The following is a 21,094-nucleotide window of genomic DNA, read 5'->3' on the forward strand; positions in this document are numbered from 1 at the left end:
GTGATCACCCAAGTAATTCATAAAACAAAAGTATTTTAGGTAGAAGCGTGGATACCTAATTTTTTTACCGCTTAAGCTTAAATGTTTTTTTTTATGATAATAAGGGACGAGACGAGCAGGACGTTCAGCTGATGGTAATTGATACGCCCTGCCCATTACAATGCAGTGCCGCTCAGATTTCTTGAAAAACTCAAAAATTCTGAGCGGCACCACAATTGCGCTCGGCACCTTGAGACTAAGATGTTAAGTCTCATTTGCCCAGTAATTTCACTAGCTACGGTGCCCTTCAGACCGAAACACAGTAATGCTTACACATTACTGCTTCACGGCAGAAATTGTTCGGTGGATATCTATATTTCTGTATCTATACAGAAACCATTATTTAAAAGGTAGATAGAACAAAATGTATGGTCACCATAACCATCAGTGTCATTTGACAGTGCATATTATCAAAATATAACTTTGCTGCTCCTGTTCACACAACAGTTTCTATTTGGTGGTCACAGCTTCATCATGACGACGATAACTCTAGAGTTCCTACAAGATCTGTTGAAAAATGATTATCCTGATGTTACTATTGAAGATTTTGAGGCAAGTTTAAATTTTTTCCATTATATCCGGTTCCGCTTCAAATATTGTAGAAATTGGCCACCCAGATATACTTTCTAAGTCATTAATTAAAATATTTTCTTAAAATTAATTCCTGTACAATTATTTTTGACACTAGAAAACCACTATCAAACTACTACATATTTGTAATTATTTATTATATCTTACATCATAAATACAACCAAAATTATTATATACGAATTACGTTATGTTATGTCATAACATAGTGGACCGAGACACAATCCCTAGCACATCCCACATCGAGATTCCACTTCTGAAACAAATGCATTGCATTCGTACTTGCTATTTAGATTCTAATACAATTTCAGCATTTGATGAGGTATTCTTTCAGGGTGCACCAGGATCGAAGCGTGGAGATAACTACACCTCAATGGTATATCGCATAACCTTGAAAGGTGTTCAAAAATCTTTTGAAGGAATGGAACCCTGGACTGGATCTATCATATATAAATGCCTCCCTGAAAGCATTCTTCGAAGAGAAGCATTTAAAAGCGACGAGTTATTTTGCAACGAAGTAGCATTTTACAAAAAAATCTGGCCAAAATTATCGTCATTTCAAGATCATTGGAATTTAGCTCACCCATTTAGATCAATACCAACATGTTATTTGGCACAAAATGATCTCGTCATCCTTAAAGATTTAAAGGAACAAGGGTTCGTAATGCCGGATAGGAGGCAAGGTTTGACGATTGAACAGTGTTATGTGGTATTAAAAAATCTGGCACAGTTTCATGCATTGTCTTTAGCAATGAAGAGCTATGACCCAGAGGGTTTCCACGAGTTACTGAATGTTCAAGATGGGATTTCTGAAGGTATGGAAGAGATTATAATTACAGACACATAAAACATTCTATTTTATGCTTCGCAGCATATAAAACGCAGCGCTATTTCTTCAGGGTTGCATCGCATAACGCCACGACTTTTGTGATTTTGTAACACGTTACGTAACAACGGAAATAATATTGTGAATATTATGAGGAGATGGTGGCCGCTTCACATTACATTCTCGAATGCCAGACACTAAGTCCTTTTCCCATTATTACACACTACGTCCTTCTTCGGCTCTCTTGCTATCCGTACTTTTAGGAGGGGCGCCCTCCTAACTGCCAAATCCCTTGAAGTGTTTATATGAAAAGTGTTAAGACGAGCAAGACCGATCACCTGTTGGTAAGTGATATGTCGTAACCAATGCACTGCCGATCATGGTTCTTGAACATTTCAAAATTCTGAATGCCATCTCAAACCTTGAAACCGAAGCACAATAATGCTTGCACATTACTGCTTCAAACCAGAAAAAGGCGGCGCTGTTTCCCACCCCGCCGACACTTGTGCAAAGAAGTCCTCCTGGTTAAAAAGTTGTTTATATCCTTAATTAAAACATCCTAATGAACAAATTCCTATAGGAATTCTAAGGTGTTTCAAATTTTGCCTCCGTTTTGTTTGGAGCGCACAGCACCCACTCAGGATGGGGCAGGGTTTCTCAACCTATTCGCGATAGGAATTGGGTATACTTACTTACCCTTATGACATATTATATGGTCCCTTAATTTCCCACTACCTATCGTTACTTATCGTATTGGTTATTAGCCTGGACTCGTGGAAATGTGGAAAGTCCTTACTGACCGGAGAACGTTTGTCAGCCCTTAAGTACAAATCTCGCTTCTGCTATTTTTGTACTAGGTTGTGTCATAGCTCAACTATTGCGTTTTTGAAATTACTATCATAAATAATTTATTGGAACTTATTTCTTCATATTGGAATTTGATTTCAGTTTTCTTCTTGGTTGAAAACGAGAATTATTATAAAAGTTACTACATAGAAGCTGCAAGGAATGCGATCTCGATGGTTGAACAGGAACTAGCGGACTGTGCAGAAAAGAAGAAATATTTAGATAAGTTCGAGAGCTTCTGTAGTGAGGACACCTTCTTTCAAACCATGGTGGAGATGGTATCGCCAAAGGAACCGCTGGCGGTTATCTGTCACGGCGATTGTTGGACTAATAATTTTCTATTTCGATACGTGAATGAAGATATTGCAGAGGTATGTCTTTACATAATTGTCATACTTAGAAATCAAAATCAGACGAATCAGCTTTTAAGTCTATACGTACCTATGTACGTAATTTTATTGATGATATTGAGATTGACTTTTATTACAAGTATAATTAAGTTTATAGCCACCGTTGTATCGTAATTTGTAATTAAGGGAACTATTTCTGTATTTAGAAATTGTAATCAAGGGAACTATTATACAATTGCTGGACGAATAATGTGTTGAATTAACCATAAAATATTTTGGTATATATATATTTTTTATCAGAAAATGTTGGAGGTATACCTTTTTAATATCATCTAAATAATAGATTATATATAAATATATAACTGAATACATACGAACGGCTAAACTTTGAGGGTATATTGGTATTGAGAAGATACATCACTTATGTTTGTCGTTGGGAGTCTATAGCTATATAGTGTAGGAATATTAGTGGTATTTGCCTTATAACATTCTCATCACTTTGACACTTTTTCGGTACTTTTTTGATGGTCCATGTACAACCAAACTTTTTCACTGACTAGCGACTGTTTATGTGTTATAACTTAATAACGCATAAACAGAACATTGCTAGTCAATTTTTTACTGACTTTGTTTATACCAAGATGTCATTGGATGCGCATTGAAAACGCACTTAAATTATATATAATAATAACTACGCAGCTAGTAAGCTGACCTGACAGACGTTGTTCTGTCAATAAACGGTTCGAGAGATATGGTAAATGCGTGGGTGGGATCGTGGCACGACAAACTATATATGTAAACCTTCCTTGAGCTTCAACGAATCTATTACAAAAGATTTCATTGAGATTGGTCGAATAGTTTAAGAGTTATTAGGGAACATACAAACATACATTCTCTTTTATATAAGTATATAGATTAAGTAAACTATTAAGTTATATACGCTTAGATATAATTATAACTATTAAGTTTAAAAAATGACTGCTGCTCATTTACCACAATGCTGCCATCGTTATGGTAACACAAGACGTATGAAGTTGTTTTGTTGCGTCCTAAACTTCTTTTTTTTATGCAAATAAGGGACGAGACGGGCAGAACGTTCAGCTGATGGTAATTGATATGCTATGCCCATTACAATGCAGTGCCGCTCAGGATTATTGAAAAACACAAAATTTTTGAGCGGCACTAAAACTGCGCTCGTCACCTTGAGACATAAGTTGTCAAGTCTCATTTGCCCAGTAATTTCACTGGCTACGGAGCCCTTCAGACCGAAACACAGTAATATTTACACATTACTGCTTCACGACCGGAAAAGGCGCCGTTGTGGTACCCATAATCTAGCCGGTATCCGGTGCAAAGGAACCTCCAACAAGACTTCACAAACGATTTGATTTTATATTTAATATGGATTGTATTGTGATTAGCAAATTCGTTAATTACATTGTATTTTCAAATTGCAGATGTTTATTGTAGACTTCCAGCTGGCACGGTACGCGTCTCCCACCCTTGACTTGGCGTATATCGTCTACCTTTGTCTAGACAAACAGCAAAGGGCTGCGCATATGAGTTCTCTGATAGAATACTACACTGACGTACTCCACCGAAGAGTGACTGAAATGTGTGACGGGGTGTACGGTATAGACAGGAATACGTTTTACGATATGTAAGTACCCTTAGATTATGGATAGGTTTCCGATGCGCTCCAATTAGATACCGCAGGCGTAGTCGCAAAGTGCGGCAACTAACACTACGCCCAAGTGTGTTAGTGACAGTCTCGAACAATGTGTGACGTTGACGTGCCACATGTTCTGTTAAACTTTGCTAATAATTGAAACTAAAGTGCCGGGTTGCGTAGTAAAACTTAGTAAAAGCAATATTACAACTAATAAGAAAGAAACTGGGATCACATATCATCAGTAAGTATTTTGTATTTTAATAATTTTAACGTTAAATAACACGAACCGTATTTAAGTTATAAAATTTGAAAGATGCCATTAAGTGTCAAGATGCCATGCACACAAGCACAAAAATAGCCAATACACACTTGAATATAAAAATTACCGCAATAAAGAAGATATTGTTCTTAGGTAGTTCGGTATCTAGTTGAAGCGCAGCGGAGACCAATCCTTAATCGAAGAAGGAACCATTATATTAATTGACACGTGAACATTGTTTCACCGTAAATACTGTTACAATAAATAACTGAGACTTTAGAATCCGCTATTTTGTACATTCTATAGATATTATGATGGTTATAGCGTTGGGACCACGTTGCACGTCTCAGCCACTACAAAAACTTCTTTGAGAACTGAGAATGCATAGATAAGAGTTTTCAGTTCCGATATTATCTTAGTTATCTTTGTATTAAATTAATCCTTTATAATTCCGAACAGCAGAATGTTTGGGGAAAATATACTATTGAAAATTTTCACCTCCCAGACATCCATAATAAATATATGACTATATATCTATTTCTTTGTAATTCTATCTCTTCTTCTTTTCAATGTTCGCCTACTACAATATCAGGTCAGTCTTATTTAAATACATAAGTCAAAGTCATACGAAATAAAGTGCTTAGACAGTCTAAAGTGTTTACTTCAAAATTAAAAATCTGAAGTTTTAAGATTGTATGAGTCTCGCAGTTCCTATATGGCATGGTATGTAGAAGCAACGAACATTTTTTTATCACTTCTATTTGTTTCTAGGATAACAAAAGAATTTCGCCAATGTAGCCGCTTCGGTCTGGGCATAGCGCTTGACATGTACCCAATTATGACATGTGACAGTGATGAGGCACCCAATCTCTACCAGAGTAAGGTACGATAGTCTTATTTAGTGCCTTAATAGAAGAAAGAATTTTAAGGTAGTGTAGAAGTAATTGGGCCCCAAGATTCTGGCGTAGTAACTTCGCTTCGGAACGTGCAGTTGGAATGGCTCGAAACTAGTGATAAAAAAATTTCAGAGCAAATTTGTCAGTTTTTACTAATACTTGCCTGAATTATTTTTGCGTTTAATTAACGGTCAATATAATGGATAAAGGTGAAATACCAATGAAAATTGTATATTCAGGATATATTTAAGCACATTTGAGACTTAAACATGATTATTATAAATAATGATAACTTTTTGGGATAAATTGTCGTGTTTGATAATTATTGTCTATGACTGAAGAAGGAATTCTTGCGTTGCTTGATGTTTTGGTTTCGTATCGCCCCGGTCACACCCCGATCGGCTTGAAAAGTAAACACTTATTCAAACCGATCAACGAGCTAAGTTGTCGATTACATATTTTAATTAATACTGAAAGTTTTATTATTTGAGCAATATTGTTAATAATCTGCGAAAATTTTGTGTTCCAAGTCAGATTAAAATAAGAAGGTAGGTACAAAATTGTAGGTATTATATCAAACTAAGGGTTTTGGTCTGTAGTTTTAACATTGTAAAAAATTGTTTTATGCTGACTGAAAATTTTATGTATTTCTTATTACCTATTCCTTATCTATCTGAGAAACTGTTTGAATAATCTTCATGTACATAAGAATAAAAAAAAATCGCGAATGAGTGACTTTAATAAGAAATCGGAGATCTGGCTAATAGGATAAAGTTTGGGTCGTGGACCCAGTTTTGAAGTCTACACAGACGAAGTTACGAGCTGAGATTAACTCAAAAGTAAACTCGTTCTATTTTTAGTACCATAGTATTTTAATTTTCAGGAGAGTGAAGTGACGCAAACCCACGAGGAGGTGAAACCGGTGTGGACGTCGAATGCAAACTGCCGCCGGAAAATGACCGACATTGTCGTTGAATTGGTTGACGCCGAACTGTTATGAAGATTGATAGATGTTTTACACACATACACTATATACTATTCATGATTGTTTTGTGATTTATCCGATCAGTTTTACCCTTTTTTACCAAGTATTTATAACTTTTCGTCCTAAAGGATGAACGAAAAAAATGTGATTGAATAGGCCTTGGAATATTGTACCAAACCACAAAAACATTTTCAAGTGACAAGGTTGAGTAAATGTGGCATTTGAACCTAGTCTGTCCCAGTTTTTTTTATGGAATATATATACGTTTGTCCTCATGGTGTTTTGTGATCACCGCCTTCCATCCTCTTTTGAATTAGCAGACCAGCCTAGGACCGTTGTGATGGTCCTGGGGTTGGGGATTGAAGGTGGATATGTGCTCTTCTTAGCTTCCCATAGTGTAAAAATGTCCCATTTGGGCATTTTTTTTTTGACATTGACATAATGTTATACCATACCATCATTTTAATTTGTCAAAACGACTGTCACTGGTTAAAGCTGTTACTAGCTTACAGTTACAAATGTTTGTAGAAAGAATTTATAGGTTTTCTGTGGTGAGAAAGGAAACCTTATTTTTTAATGTTTCAGTAATAAAAGCCATTGTTGGTGGTATAAGATTATTGTATTTCGTTTAGTAATACAATAATAATAAAAAATGTGTGTTAATCTTACAATTACAGAACCGTGTTATTAATGACCATAGAGTTCAAGAAAGCAGTGGAGAGCGCGTATGCACTCATATCAAACATATGCATTATCTGTGTTGCTCAACGCACGAATTGTGAATTAGTTGCCAAACGTCACTCAACTGTCGACCAATCAAAGCCGGCGAAGCTTACCTCAACCCCCCGCAACAAAAACGCTCTCCACGCGTTCTTGTAATCCATGTTAATGATACTAAAATTTAAATCTTACTGTGACTACAATTTTATTATTTTTTGAAAAACTGTTTGTTCTGGCCACAATATTATAAAGTACTATGAATTGTTTATTATAATCACAAAACACAATCTAAAAAGTCACAGTAAAACATAATATGTCTATTTAAAATATGTAATATAATTATTACTTTATTAAAAATTTATATATTATATACAATAGCGCCATTTATCTTAATAAATAATATATAGTAATAAAAGGTTTTAGTCAGATCTAGAGTTATTTATTAATGATAATATCTACAGGCTTACTTTTATCTTTAAGACACTGTAATTTTGTTATTTGTATGATAATTTAAATTATATGAAATGATTATAAAGATTACTTTATAATTTTTTTTTTATTCACTGACATAATTTATTGACATTTTTTAATTATTTTCTCAAATTTACAAATGAATGCCACCGAATAAAAAAGAAACAATAGTTTATTGTTCGAAACATATCTCAGTCAAAGAAAAATATTTAAAGGATATTTTTAAATATTTCAATTTAAATTTGTTTAAATAAATTTATAGTTATTGCAATTATAAATCTTTTTTACTGGTTTTAGTTAAGATAAAAATAATCCTGTGTTGTTACAATTGTTTGCCTCGGACGGAAGTCAAGTTTTAAATAAAAAATCGACTTGAATTAATAACCGTCTAAATATAATCACTGGTACAATTTAATCTACTTATAAGATACCCGTACAATTATAATGGTATAGTAAATACAAAATTAAAAAATATATATTTGTATTATTTTTAATTCTATAGAATGTTAGGGTTACGTACGGGGATGACTTAATAAAACAGATCTTAGTAAAATATATCAGTCATTGAAATCTTCAGATATTCGATGAGATTCTAAGCGCCTGGAACCTATCTGAAGCTTCCAATAATAAATGTTAACAATTAATACTAATAATGCCTTGTATGGCCACGATTTCGATGCACAAGCAAAGATATTTTTTATCTGTTCCGTGCGGAACTTGAAAAATATCTGAGTACGTCGCATGTCAATGTCAAATTCATTTGACGTTTTTGACAGTCGGTATCGGCGTCGGTGTAGGCCCGGAAATGGAGAGCCGGCCCTTTGAAGCTTGAGTTGGCTTCATAAAGTTCGATGGCCTATTCGTCTTTAGTGGAGGCCTGGAAGCGACTGAACTTCCACTTGATGAGGATCTTGAGGCTGGCATCCTAGCAACGACTTTTGGGACCGGTTTCGGAGCTGGTTTTGGAGTCACTGGCGCTCGTTTGACAGTAGCTACGGAAGCGGAACTATTCAGAGAACTTCGAGAGCTTCGTAGTGACGCTCTAGAAATGGATCTCTCAACTCGTAAAGAACTGGCTCGGTTCGAGAACGTTCGCTTGGGATCTAGCGGTGTTCGCGGCGGAGTTTTCGAATCTTTGGTTGTAATTTTCTTTGGGATATCAGGTTTTTTAGGCGTTGGCGACTCACAGTCGACGTTACAGCCAGATGAAGCACCTTGTGACGCACTTTCTGAGTTAAGACTCTGCGTCTCTTCAAAACCTTCATCATTCAACTCATGCTCGCTTTTAACTTTCGGTATTCGTGGAGAAGTGGTCCTATCTGTCGTGTCTTTCGATGGTTTATCAACCTTTGCACTCATAGACTTTCTGTACGCACTTCTAGACCAGACTCCTGTCGGTGGTTCCGTCGGAGACTTGAGTTCCCGTATCGCTTTTTGGACATCTTCTTGGTTTATAGATGTCTGCCTTCTCATTCTATTATACGGCTTATCTTTGGGCTTTTCTGTACTTTGGTTTTTCAATCTGTCCTGCCAGCGTTTAAGTCTATTCTCCTTCTCATCCTTGACTTCGATCGGTTTGGCTACTGTCTCTTTTGGCTTCTCAACAGTATAAGATGCTTGCACTTCTAACTTTGATGGTCGCAGCACTTGAGTTTCTGCAACTAGTTCAGGTGTCACATCTTTCTTTTCTTCTTCGGGTGAGGAGGCTTCAGTACTACGTTTATATCGCCTAGTTCTTCTAGTTGCTGAGAACCTATCGAATTGTCCATCGCCTAATATTTCTTGGCACAAGTCTCTCATGTTGGCGTCTCTGTCGTTTGAGTTAGATTGAAGTCTTCGACACGGTTCTCTTTCTGGTGGCGGGTTGAACAGTTTTCGTTGAGCCGGTGGTGTTTCAATATTATCTGAATCAATTTCGACTCTACTGCTCTTATCTTTTTCACCAGTGACAGTAATGTCAGGAAGTTTTCGTTTATCTTCCTCTGATATGGACACAAGCGGTTGTGGAGATTCGATTTGCTGTCGTGACCTCTGTCGTCTGAGCCGCCTCATCTCTTCATTCTCTTCTGATCTTCTCCTTAACACTCTGTTGTCTTTTGGTGGTTGCACATCTGTAATAAACAGAAAAAATAATAAGTACTATTTTGAATAGTGGGTGCACGACTGAGATAAAATTAATTAATTTTGATGTCATTACTTATACAATTTAACACATTTATCTACACAGATAAATGTCTATATATACATATATATGACTCGGAAACGAACATCCATATTCATCATATTATATGCAAATACCAGAATTTGAACGTGAGACCTCTAGTGTGGTGGTGTCCAGTGGGCAGGGTCTCTAAACACTGAGCTATATGGGTCGTCAAGTTATCATATCTGTAAACCTCTCGTCTATTTTACAATACTATCTCTATGATTTATTATAGGTATAAATTACTATAAATGAAAGTACAACACTGTGTCTGGGATGAGTTAGTTAGTCAGAGTTCACCAACCCTCAACAGCGGCGAGCGTGTCCACCAATTCGGTGTCCCGTGGCACCGCGGGTCGCCATTCCGCCTTGGTTTCTGGCAACGTATCCAGGCAGGCACTTCGATCACTCTCTGAAAAAAACCGACACAATTTTATAACAGAGCCGGTAAGAATAATGCTAACGGAATCTTTCTTAGTTCAGTAAAAACTCTACTTAGTAACTGAAATTACATACCAGCCTAAGGGTAGATTAAGGGTAAAATGGTAAGACGGGTTTTTATCATAAATGGAAAAAAATCTCGATTTTTTAATTTTATGTCTGGATGAGTGAGATTGTTTATTGGGGAAAAAAATAAAAAATATATTAAAAGTTGTTTTAATATAAGATATAACAGCAGGTGTTTACCCCAGTAACATTGACTTAAAGATCAGATTGCTTAGATCATTTATATGACTAAGTAACAGCTAACTGTGACAGCTGTGAAAACTTTATTTTGAGCAATGCATGCACACTGACACTAAATGATATACAGATCGCGAGTGTAAAGCTTTTCACGCACACAAATGAAATAAACCTGCCTGTTTTAATCGGTTGTCTTGTAGCAAGAGTATCTATGTAGATGTATAAATTATCTATGGTAAATAGTCTCATGTGCCTGTTATTATATATAGACAGAGTTTTTTTTAATGAAAACAAGGGACGAGACGAGCAGGCTGTTCAGCTGTTGGTAATTGATAAGCCCTACCCATTACAATGCAGTGCCGCTCAGAATTCTTGTAAAACCCAAAAATTCAGAGCGGCACTACAATAGCGCTCGTCACTTAGAGACATAAGATGTTAGATGGCAAAAGAGACTTCATTTGCCCATTAATTTCACTAGCTACGGCGCCCTTCAGACTTAAACACAGTAATGTTACACATTACTGCTTCACGGCAGAAATAGGCGCCGTTGTGGTACCCATAATCTAGCCGGCTTCCAGTGCAAAGGAGACTGGTAAAAGTAAGAAGTTACCGGAGTCGTTTTCCAAGGAGCGCCGGTTGGCCTGCAGCCGTCTCGCTTTCTCCCGCAGCTCGCTGTTCCGTTTCTCTTCCTCACTGTTAGCTCGCAGCCAACACTCAATCTTTTGTCGCCATTCTCTGTCATCAATTAATTTCATTAATATTCAAAAAATAACGAATTAATAAACAGTGCATTATTAAATAGATTGTTATTTTTTGATATACATATTAATAATTTTCAGACAATCCGCTTCATCTTTTAAACGATCATTTTAAAAAATGTTCACCGCCTAGAAATGCCTCTTTTACTTCTAATATTGTAATGCAGGATTTGTTTTTTTCTTCTTGTTTTATTTTACTTTTACTATCACATTGATATATTTAACAGTTCTGTATTTTAATTGCATTACTTTTCAGTTTTTTTTTTTTGTAATATTTTTTATTAATGTAAGTTTTTAATAAATATATTGTATTAAATTATTAAAACTTTCGTGAGTCATTATTAAATTATCTAAAACCGACAAAAACGGTAGTAAAGCCGTATCAATACGGCTTTCGGTACCGACTAGTTTCGGACCATTCGGAGGTCCTTCATGTGCAGCCGCGCACTACGAGTTTAAGTCCGCAGTAAGAGGTGGGACGTTATCGCGAATCCACCCCACTCATGATGAAGGACCTACAAATGGTCCGAAACTAGTTGGTACCGACACCGACAAAAACGGTAGTAAAGCCGTTTTAATAGATAATTAAGTGTATTGTATTGTTTTCCATTTCATTATGCAAGTTGAGTTAGCCTCAAATTTTTTCTATATTTAAGATTGTACTTATTAATAACATTTAGAATAAGGATTATAATTGTATATCCCTATTAAATAAATAAATAAATTCATAATATGTGCTATATGTTCTACAAATACTACCCGGTCACATAAGAATAATCCAGAAAGATCTGGACACGACGTCGATGACGTCACATCGCCGCACACGCAACACTAGGATATGTTTATTAATAAATAAACAACGATTTATTTTTTCAGTATTATGGATTGATGTAAATAATGATGAAAAATCAATAAAAAATTTCTGGGTTGGGTGAAGAATTTATTTTTCTGGCAGTAGGTGATATACATAGCGATAGACAACAACAGAAACTACAAAAGACAAAACGTAACAATGAAAACTTCAAGAACACAGCAGTGATAGCACGAAAATATCACATGTACAAACGGTAATCAAACTGCAAACCGTACTAACGCAACAATATGGGGGTGGACGGGGAAGGAGAGGGGGCTCCACGTTGGAACGTGGCTGTTTATTATATAGTTGTAATAGCAACTACAACGCCATTATAGTAAAATGTCATTTTTGACACTTCAATCAAGTAATAACACATTCACTGCTAGCCCAAGAAAAATACTTTAATAGTATAGAATGGTTAAGAGAGGATAAAAAAGACTGTAAAGTAGTACTTAAGAAAAAATTAAAAGAACACTTTCTTAAAGTCTCCACATAAGCCTTAATATTTAAAGTATTATAGTTTAGTTATATGTATACAGGTAAGATTTTAATATGTTTTAAGGAATATTATGAAGTGATAAATAAGTAATGATATGTGTGTATATATTATATGTGTATTAGTAAAAGTGTATATAACGAACAAATTAGGTATAATTTATTATAGATGCACAATAGTATAATATAGTTTAAGAGCGTAAACTCGCCAACAAACAGTTGCAACAGTTTGGCGAGATGTAAAATTTAAGTTCCAACTGTGAATATATTTATGATTAAATAAATTAAAAAAAAAAAACGAATTATAACTTTGATTGTGAATATCATATGTTGTTGCGCATATCTATATAATAATACTTTTTAACAGAACGTGCGTGTTTATAAGTAAGTCTTATTTACCTCTGTGACGTAATAACGGATAGTGTCATTCTCTGAATTATATATCTTTAATATAGATCACTTCACACTAAACTAGAGAGATTCCTCAACTGATTTCACGGTGTGCAACTGTCTTAACTGTCATCACGGACGAGTAATAAAAGGAAGGACTCCGCGCCGTGATATTAGCAAGTGAAGCACCTGTATGCTAGTGTGTGTGCGGTTACGGGGTATAACAGTTACACAATTTTTTCTCCCTTAAATAATCACATATCCACAAATACGTTTATAGTATTGTTTTTACACTATTTCACAACGAACGACGGCATTTTTAAAATATTTTATTGCGACGCAAACTGATCTGTCACAGACGATGGCAAATCTCATAATGGCGGCGGATCGGCTTGTATAAGTGTATGTGTGTGCGTGGGGCTATGTATTTACACGTTTACCGGCTTGTTTTGGTGCCTCACTGTTATTTAAGGTGACACGGAGTCCTTAATTTTTTTACTCGTCCGTGACTGTCATATGTTTTTCTCATCACGAATTATTTATTTAATATTTTTGTAAAAATTACAGTATTAAAATTATAATTGCTAAACATTTTTGATGTGAAAGATTTTGAAATGGATTTTCTTAACTTCGAAAATCTGGCAACATGTTTCTGAGTGGTATACTCACCTGGGTTTGACAGTGTCGTCTTGTGGTGCGGGAGGATGGGGTGAGTTGGGTGCTGTATTGCGGGGAGACGCGGCTCGCTCGCGATCCGCTGCGGGGATGTCGAGTCTAGCCCGCACCGCCCCTCGCCGCGACCACGAACGATCTGAAGACATTAAAAAACAAAATTATGACGTTAAATTTCATCTTTTTCTTAATACATTATCACTTACTCAAATAAAACCTATTTGTCATACCTAAGCTCCCCCATGCGCTTCTCTCCCTCAGGTCGCTGGCGGCTGGAGAGGCGTGACGGAGAAATTCCAACAAACCCTCCTCATCTTCCCCTGGACTTGCTCTGCTCCGTCTACGGAGACTTCCCGTTGGGGTCACATCTGGAATTAATGACATTTTATTAGAGGAAAAAAACGTTGTTTGCGTAACACCATACGATAAAAGTGAAAACGTAATCAAAGTGAAGTTAATAATACGAAATACAAGCAATATTATTTTCATAAAGAAATAATATTTGCAATGAATATTATTAGTATTGTGTTTAAATAACTCTGGTAGCATAATTTGTACTCTCGGATTGATCGCTCTCACAATCAAGCTGACTTCATGAGTTACACTAACTATAACTCAAAATAAAGTGCTCTTATAAGAAATTTACTAACTTAACAAATAGAAATTCAAAGTTCTCGTAGAAGATATAAGCACATTTGAGTTTAACGTGTACTAGACTCAGATTTCAAAATAATAAAGTGAATTATCCGATTAATTTATCCTACGTGCTTCGAATTAAAATATTACCAGGGGATGGGGAAGGGTCTCTGCTCTGCTTCCTCAGGGACCTCCTGGTGAGTCCGTTCCGGATGTCCAGCAATAAGGACTCCATTAAAGACTCACTTTCAGATACGGGCGTACTACAAACGCTTCCACCTGCAGAAGATAAATATAGCTAATTTTTATTAATATTTTTATAAGATCAGAATTCATTAAAGAAAATGCCACAAGTATAGCCATTGTGAATTAAGAGAGAGCGAGGTTAGATAATGGCGGGAACACTGTAAGAAGACGTTCATATATTATGTTTGTTTTCGTAACTAAGACCCATTTTTCAAAAATCAAGCCTTGTAATTCCTTGATAAAACAACTTTTACCAAACCATGACTGACGCAGGATAATGACAACGTTTCGATTTTCCGACCACTTGTGAAGTTTCTTTTGTGCTGTGAGCGTACACTTTCATATTATATTATTTATCATTTTGCTCATTCTAGTGCTATTCAATTGTGATAGTTATTTCATCAGTGAAAAGAATATTTCAGTTCTTTCCACCCTCGTACCGGGACAGAAAGCACTTTGAACGAAACCCTCTCTTTAGGGATTACATAAGGGCATTTCCTGAATATCGATGTTAAGCACCAAGCTTCACGAGTCCTTTGATTATATGCGAAAGATCCCTAGCCTCAAATCTGAGAGTTGAACAAAGTATACAAGATTTTATGACGATACGTCTCGTTATCTCATACTCGAACGGTTGGCTCAGTTGGCAGAGAACTGGCACGAAACGCCAGAGCTCGTGGGTTGGAGTCCCGCATCGTTCTTAAAATTTTGTTTTCAAATTTTATTTGTGTGTTAATCCTAGTGAGGGTTATCACTTTAAAAACATAACAAATTGTTAAGTTTTAAATAATTACAAGTTGTTAATAAATACCAGTTTTGTTCCTCGCTGTTGCCATATCCCTGGCCTTCCGTCGCTGAGCCGCCTGCTCCTCATTGGCTCGCCGGCGCTCGTTGTCCTGCACGGCTTGTCGGAACTTATTGCAGAACGTTGAGAATATCTGTAATTTATACGCCAATAATTTAACAAGTAATTCAATATTTATTTATAGAAAATAATATTGCTTTTTACTTTATTTACAAAACTTAATTTAATGACATGATTTATATACTAACGGCCTTACATATAAAAGTATAAATAATCATAAACCAACAAAATTCAAAATGTTTACAAATAGACATTTTGCTTACGATTGGTTTATTCGGACGTATAACGTTTCCCGCGTTTATTTGCAAGGCAGCTTGTCATTCGGAAAACTTCAGAATTGTCATTGTATTGACAGTGTTGTCAACGATATTGTAAACAGTTTGCATATTCTTTGTTTATGCTTAGTTATAACTTTGTACCATGTTTATTTGTAAGGCCGTACGAGTATACAACATTTCCGCGTTGGATAGTTAGGTGTCCACTCTTATACAAATACATTTCTGAGCAAAAAATGGTCTGATCTGGCTTGAAATGTGCTCCTTAAAATGATGAAGGGCTTGGGAGAGAAGATGAGTAAATAACTATTAGCCAAGCAAATATAGACTAGAAATATAGCAATCTGCAATCACGGACTAGTAAAAAATGAGGACTCCGTGTCACCTTACATAACAGTGTAGCACCAAAACAAGCCGATTAACGTGTAAATACATAGCCCCACGCACACACTTACACTACTACAGGCCGATAGGCGGCCATTATGAGAATTGTCATCGTCTGTGACAGATCAGTTTGCGTCTCAATATATATTTTAAAAAAACCGTCGTGCGTTGTGAAAAAGTGTTAAAACGATACTATATAAGTATTTGTGGCCTTATATGATTATTTAAGGGATAAAAAATTGTGTAACTAGTATCCCCCGTAACCGCACACACACCAGCATAACGATGTTTCACTTGCTAATATCACGGCACGGAGTCCATCTTTTTTTACTCGTCATGTCTCTGCAATTTACTTCAAAATTGAATAGTTTAGCGAAAATAATTTAAATACATTTTATGTTAAGAAAATACAGATTTAACTAGTATTTACTCTAAAATACTATATGCTTCACGTTATTTAGGAATCATCGTGTTAATAAAGTTAGAAATAATATGTGTGCCACAAAACCTTCAGCGCCAAATAGAATTACAGTAAGTATCTTAACATTAATAAAAGACCGAGCTTCACCTTAAAGCATTCTTCCAGTTTGAAGGAGACGGGATCCTCACAGAAGAACTCCGCGAGCTGAACCCTCAGACTGCCCACCTCCTCCATGTCTTTCTTCAAAGCGGATACTTCACTCTCAGCCACCTGCGTGATAATTCAAAGTGTAAACTATTTCTGCCAAAATACTTGGCGCTGTTAAAAATAAAGCATATTACGAGACTTAATCTCCGAAATTTAACGAAGGGCTATTATAGTCTAGTGTCCGAAAGATGGAATCTGTTAATAAACTACCTATAGTATAAATTAATGTCTTATTGATACCACAGACATGACATGGAGCGCTCTGTCTACTTACTAGTACATTTTATAGAATTAAATTACATTATGTCGAAATTTTATTATAAGAATGAAACCAGCTGAGTTTCTTCTCGTTGAATGGGTAGTAGTTATTGACGTCCAATAAGTGATGTTAAATTCTATTTTGAATACGAAATTTTATTAAAAAGAAAACGCCCGCTTAATTTCTTGTGCCCGTTTTTCTCAGGATTCACGCATATATTTTCGATTGGTTCATGGATTGTACAGTTCAATAAGTAATGTATAAAATACTATTTTGAATAAAAATATTATAATATTTGACTATATTTACAATTACTACGAACACTGTTGACTGTTAAGAAAATGATGCGAGACACACCTACACTTATGTATGTGTGTGGTATTTTTGTGAAGAACAGTGGGCAGGGCACACAGTTCGACGGACAGATGACCGTTGGGACAGTAAAGTCCTCGAATGGACACCACATACCGGAAGATGCAGTGTTGGTAGGTCCCCCACAAGATGGACCGACGATCTGTTCAAGATCGCTGGAATATGTTGGATGAGGATAGCGCAGGACCGGTCATCGTGGAGATCTTGGGGGGACGCCTTTGTCTAGCAATGGACGTCTTCCGGCTGATATGATGATGATGATTGGTATGAAGGTGTGTCCTCACAGTAATAATACTAATTACGATGATGTTCAGCAACACATTTCCACAGTTCAGTTCAGATATCCACAGACCTGCAGAAAGTCCCCGTACTGCTGGCGGATGTCGTGCTGCATGTGAATGTCTCTCTGGAGAGCAGACACGCGACTGGCCAAGCCCTGGATTTCATTGTGCAGCTGTTCCACGCTCGCTTTGGCTGCCTCATCTAGAACGCGGGTGTCATCCGCGAAGTGGACCAGCTCTTTGTTCTTTCGTTCTGCTTGCTGCAAGAAGGAGACACATACATTGAATTGTCGTCTATCGCATTTGACACGGGGACCTTTTCTTTGACAATAATCTTGTTAAACCCAAAAATTCTAAGCCACATTACAATAGCGCTCATCACCTTGAGACATAAACTGTTAAGTCTTATTTGCCCAGTGATTTCACGCCCTTCAGACCGAAAAGCACAATAATACGTACACAATACTGCAACAGCAGAAAAAGGCGCAGTTGTGATAACCATAATCCAGCAGGAATACTGTGCAAAGGAGCCTCCCACTCGTAAACAGCTGTTCCAAACAGCTTGACAAGTCTCGAATATAATCTTCATTTGGATGTGTGGCGTTACTCCACAGTACGCTTTTCAACGAACTTTCTTCCAGAAATGAACGCCCTTGCGCGGTCTTTCCAGAACGATACGGCAACTATGGTGATATTCCTCACGTGATGCAAGAGAGTATATGTAGCCGTAATTACCTATATACCATCAGTTGACCCCTACAATCGTTTGTCTTAAATTTTAATCCGGTTAAGGAAACCGTAATTCAAAGAAACGAACAGATACTGGACCAATTCAGGTTTTCACTGCGGTTGTTATAGAAGTAAGAAATAATTGAGAATAATTTACTTGTGTGGTATTTTGCCTTGAACATTATAAACTCTTATCAGGAATGGAATATGCCAGTAAAATATAAAGTAGACACACGGGGTTGTCATATCTCATAAGGCCTTGTCGACATACAACAACAAGTTTATCTTGCCATTGCCAATTGAGAATCAATCAAAATGAAAAATCAGTTTAAAACAGACGATGACGAGATTGTACTAGTTCCCTTGCGCATTTGTTGTACAAAGAAACGTCTTTGACAATGCTTTTATATTAACGTATTTCACAATTACTGCAAACCATCTTATGAAATAGTTATTTATGCAAATAGAAATAGTTATTTTATAAAAGCTGAAAGTTTGTCAGCCCATGCTCCCAACACAGGTAAGAATGATGAGTCATTATGGAGTTTGGGCTGCAGTGGCTTTGGCAGGTAAACGGTACTAAAATACCGATCTATAGTCACATCAAATAATAAAGTGTGTTCGGTATTACCTTCAGAATATTATTCAAAATCAGCCAAGACAGAAAAAACACCTTGGCACAACCTTTAATGTTCATGAAATTATAATTTTCTTACGTCATAGTATAAAAGCTGATTTTTATATAAAATACTTGGGTATATAATAAGTAGATGATGTTTCCTCCTTAGCCAGACACTTTTGATAGTTCCAACGCCTTGCTAGACAAGCATGTAGGGTAGCTGTAGGAGATTGCTGAATGAGAGTAGCTGCATAATAAAACTCATGTGATACTATAAGCCCACATTCGTGTTATAATATCTAATTATCAACAGTTGCATACAATACCTTATCTACACCCAAAATATAAATCATCGAAAGGCGTGTTATTATGAATATGGATGATATAATGACGCACTGAATTTAGATGATGTAGGTTGTTAGAACATTGGGTGTTTTAATGTTGGCAATAAGCTAACTGTTTCAGAATCTTTAATACAGGATTTAAGGCATGAGTGTAAATAATTATTGAATACTTATTAATCTTGCATACCATAGCAACGTAGTGCATGAGATTCATCCCGGGTTTGTTCGCGCGGATGTCAGACAACTTCTGCAGTGAGGACAGTTTGACACCGGCCGCACCGCCCGCGTACCCTCCGGCGTTCAGGAAGTTACCAGCTATCAGTGATATGTATAATATTTCCTGAAATATATTGAAGATATTATTATAATACGAAGACATGTACAAAATTATATAAAAATCTGAATATTTGCTTAATTTTGTTAAACTTTAAAACAATTTTTTTTCACGTCAAAAAATATGTCTCAAGGTGACGAGAGCAATTGTTATGCCACTCTGAATTGTTAGGTTTTTCAATAATCCTGAGCAGCACTGCATTGCAATGGACAGTAATTCATATATTACCATCAGCTAAATTTCCTGCCCGTCTCGTACCTTATTGTCATAAAAAAAATCCCACATGAGGGTCAATTAGGAAAGGATTATGAGAGACCATAAGAATAGATAATTATAAAATTAGCAGTTAAGGTGAACTGAGATAAGACATAAGTTTATATTTTATATCACCTGTATAGCTCTGGAACTCATGAGGTCATCTCCGGCCACCAAGATAGCGTTAATAGCACTTTCTAGATATCCAGCGGTGGAAGACCATTCTTCCTTCAGAAGCATACATTCAATACGGAGCTTGTAACTGGAAAGATGTATGCAACCAATAAAATCAATTGTTTGTGTAAAAGTAATTTTGTAATCCTTGTTTATAATACCTACAAGTTAATCAGTGGGAGGCAATGATATTATAGTATTAAAAGAGGTTTTTTATTGAGATTACTTTTAAATATCATTGGTGGGAAGCTCCTTTGCACAGAATGCCGGCTACATTATAGATACCACAACGGCGTCTATTTCTGCCGTGAAGCAGAAATGTGTAAACAAAAAAGAAATTACTGGGCAATTGAGACTTAACACCTTATGTTTCAAGGTGACGAGCACAACTGTAGTGCCGCTCAGAATTTTAGGTTTTTCCAATAATCCTGAGCGGCACTGAACTGTAATGGGCAAGGCGTATCAATTACCATCAGCTGAATGCCTCGCTCGTCTCGTCCCTTCTTTCATAAAAAAGTTTGTATTAGACACTATTGCGCAAAAAATGTAGCGTAACAAACACGTAACGACGACCGCGAGATGCGCAAACTGCATCTTGCGATTGCTGTACTTACTTAGGCAGCTGAATCAGTTGCATCAGAAATTTCTCAGCATTCCCCAGTTTGGTGACGTCACCGGAGAAAGTCCTCAGCATTTCGCACTCGTCTAACTCCGGCAATATCTTGAGCAGGCCACGAAGCTTCTCCGCGCCGATGTCGTCGTGGGCACCATCCCGAATCATCTGGATTATATCTTCGTTTGAACTGCAATAAAAAATATTATCAAATTTTGACATTGAAATTTTCATATTATGCTCTATTTATAGATATTTAGGAGTTGTTAAGGCGACACTAAATGCCAGCGACCTTGAGCGATATGAGTTCAAGGCTGCTGCTATGTAACAAAGCCAATATTTTCAAAATTCTTGCGTGGAAAACAGTTTA

General features: G+C 36.4%; 2 protein-coding genes across 3 annotated transcripts in view; one reads left to right on the forward strand and one right to left on the reverse strand.

Moving 5' to 3' along the window:
- Window positions 1-452: 452 nt before the first annotated feature.
- On the forward strand, window positions 453-8,126 carry LOC126975596 (uncharacterized). Its single transcript, XM_050823558.1, has 6 exons — window positions 453-591; window positions 962-1,442; window positions 2,402-2,670; window positions 4,107-4,309; window positions 5,352-5,463; window positions 6,360-8,126. Exons 1-6 carry the CDS (start codon window positions 514-516, stop codon window positions 6,474-6,476), a joined length of 1,260 nt encoding a protein of 419 aa, XP_050679515.1. The 5' UTR covers window positions 453-513; the 3' UTR covers window positions 6,477-8,126.
- The window catches only part of LOC126975595 (inverted formin-2), a 148,610-nt gene continuing 134,574 nt past the window's right edge, over window positions 7,059-21,094 (reverse strand). For both annotated transcript variants that reach the window (XM_050823556.1, XM_050823555.1), the window contains 12 exons: window positions 20,726-20,914; window positions 20,073-20,199; window positions 19,536-19,688; window positions 17,728-17,916; window positions 16,685-16,807; window positions 15,404-15,530; window positions 14,497-14,625; window positions 13,941-14,078; window positions 13,708-13,849; window positions 11,150-11,274; window positions 10,160-10,267; window positions 7,059-9,763 (listed from right to left, as the gene is read on the reverse strand). In XM_050823556.1, the coding sequence (XP_050679513.1) occupies window positions 8,409-9,763; window positions 10,160-10,267; window positions 11,150-11,274; window positions 13,708-13,849; window positions 13,941-14,078; window positions 14,497-14,625; window positions 15,404-15,530; window positions 16,685-16,807; window positions 17,728-17,916; window positions 19,536-19,688; window positions 20,073-20,199; window positions 20,726-20,914 (2,905 nt within the window). In that variant the 3' untranslated portion in view covers window positions 7,059-8,408. The remainder of the gene's footprint in view (window positions 9,764-10,159; window positions 10,268-11,149; window positions 11,275-13,707; window positions 13,850-13,940; window positions 14,079-14,496; window positions 14,626-15,403; window positions 15,531-16,684; window positions 16,808-17,727; window positions 17,917-19,535; window positions 19,689-20,072; window positions 20,200-20,725; window positions 20,915-21,094) is intronic.

Source organism: Leptidea sinapis, chromosome 36 (assembly GCF_905404315.1).
Source record: "Leptidea sinapis chromosome 36, ilLepSina1.1, whole genome shotgun sequence".
Lineage (NCBI taxonomy): Eukaryota > Metazoa > Arthropoda > Insecta > Lepidoptera > Pieridae > Leptidea > Leptidea sinapis.

Bases quoted from the DNA above. Each gene is read 5' to 3' on its own strand.
- LOC126975596 (XM_050823558.1), top strand. From the start codon at position 514: ATGACGACGATAACTCTAGAGTTCCTACAAGATCTGTTGAAAAATGAT. The intron at 592-961 runs GCAAGTTTAAAT...GTATTCTTTCAG, and splicing joins TTACTATTGAAGATTTTGAG to GGTGCACCAGGATCGAAGCG. The intron at 5,464-6,359 runs GTACGATAGTCT...TTTAATTTTCAG, and splicing joins CCAATCTCTACCAGAGTAAG to GAGAGTGAAGTGACGCAAAC.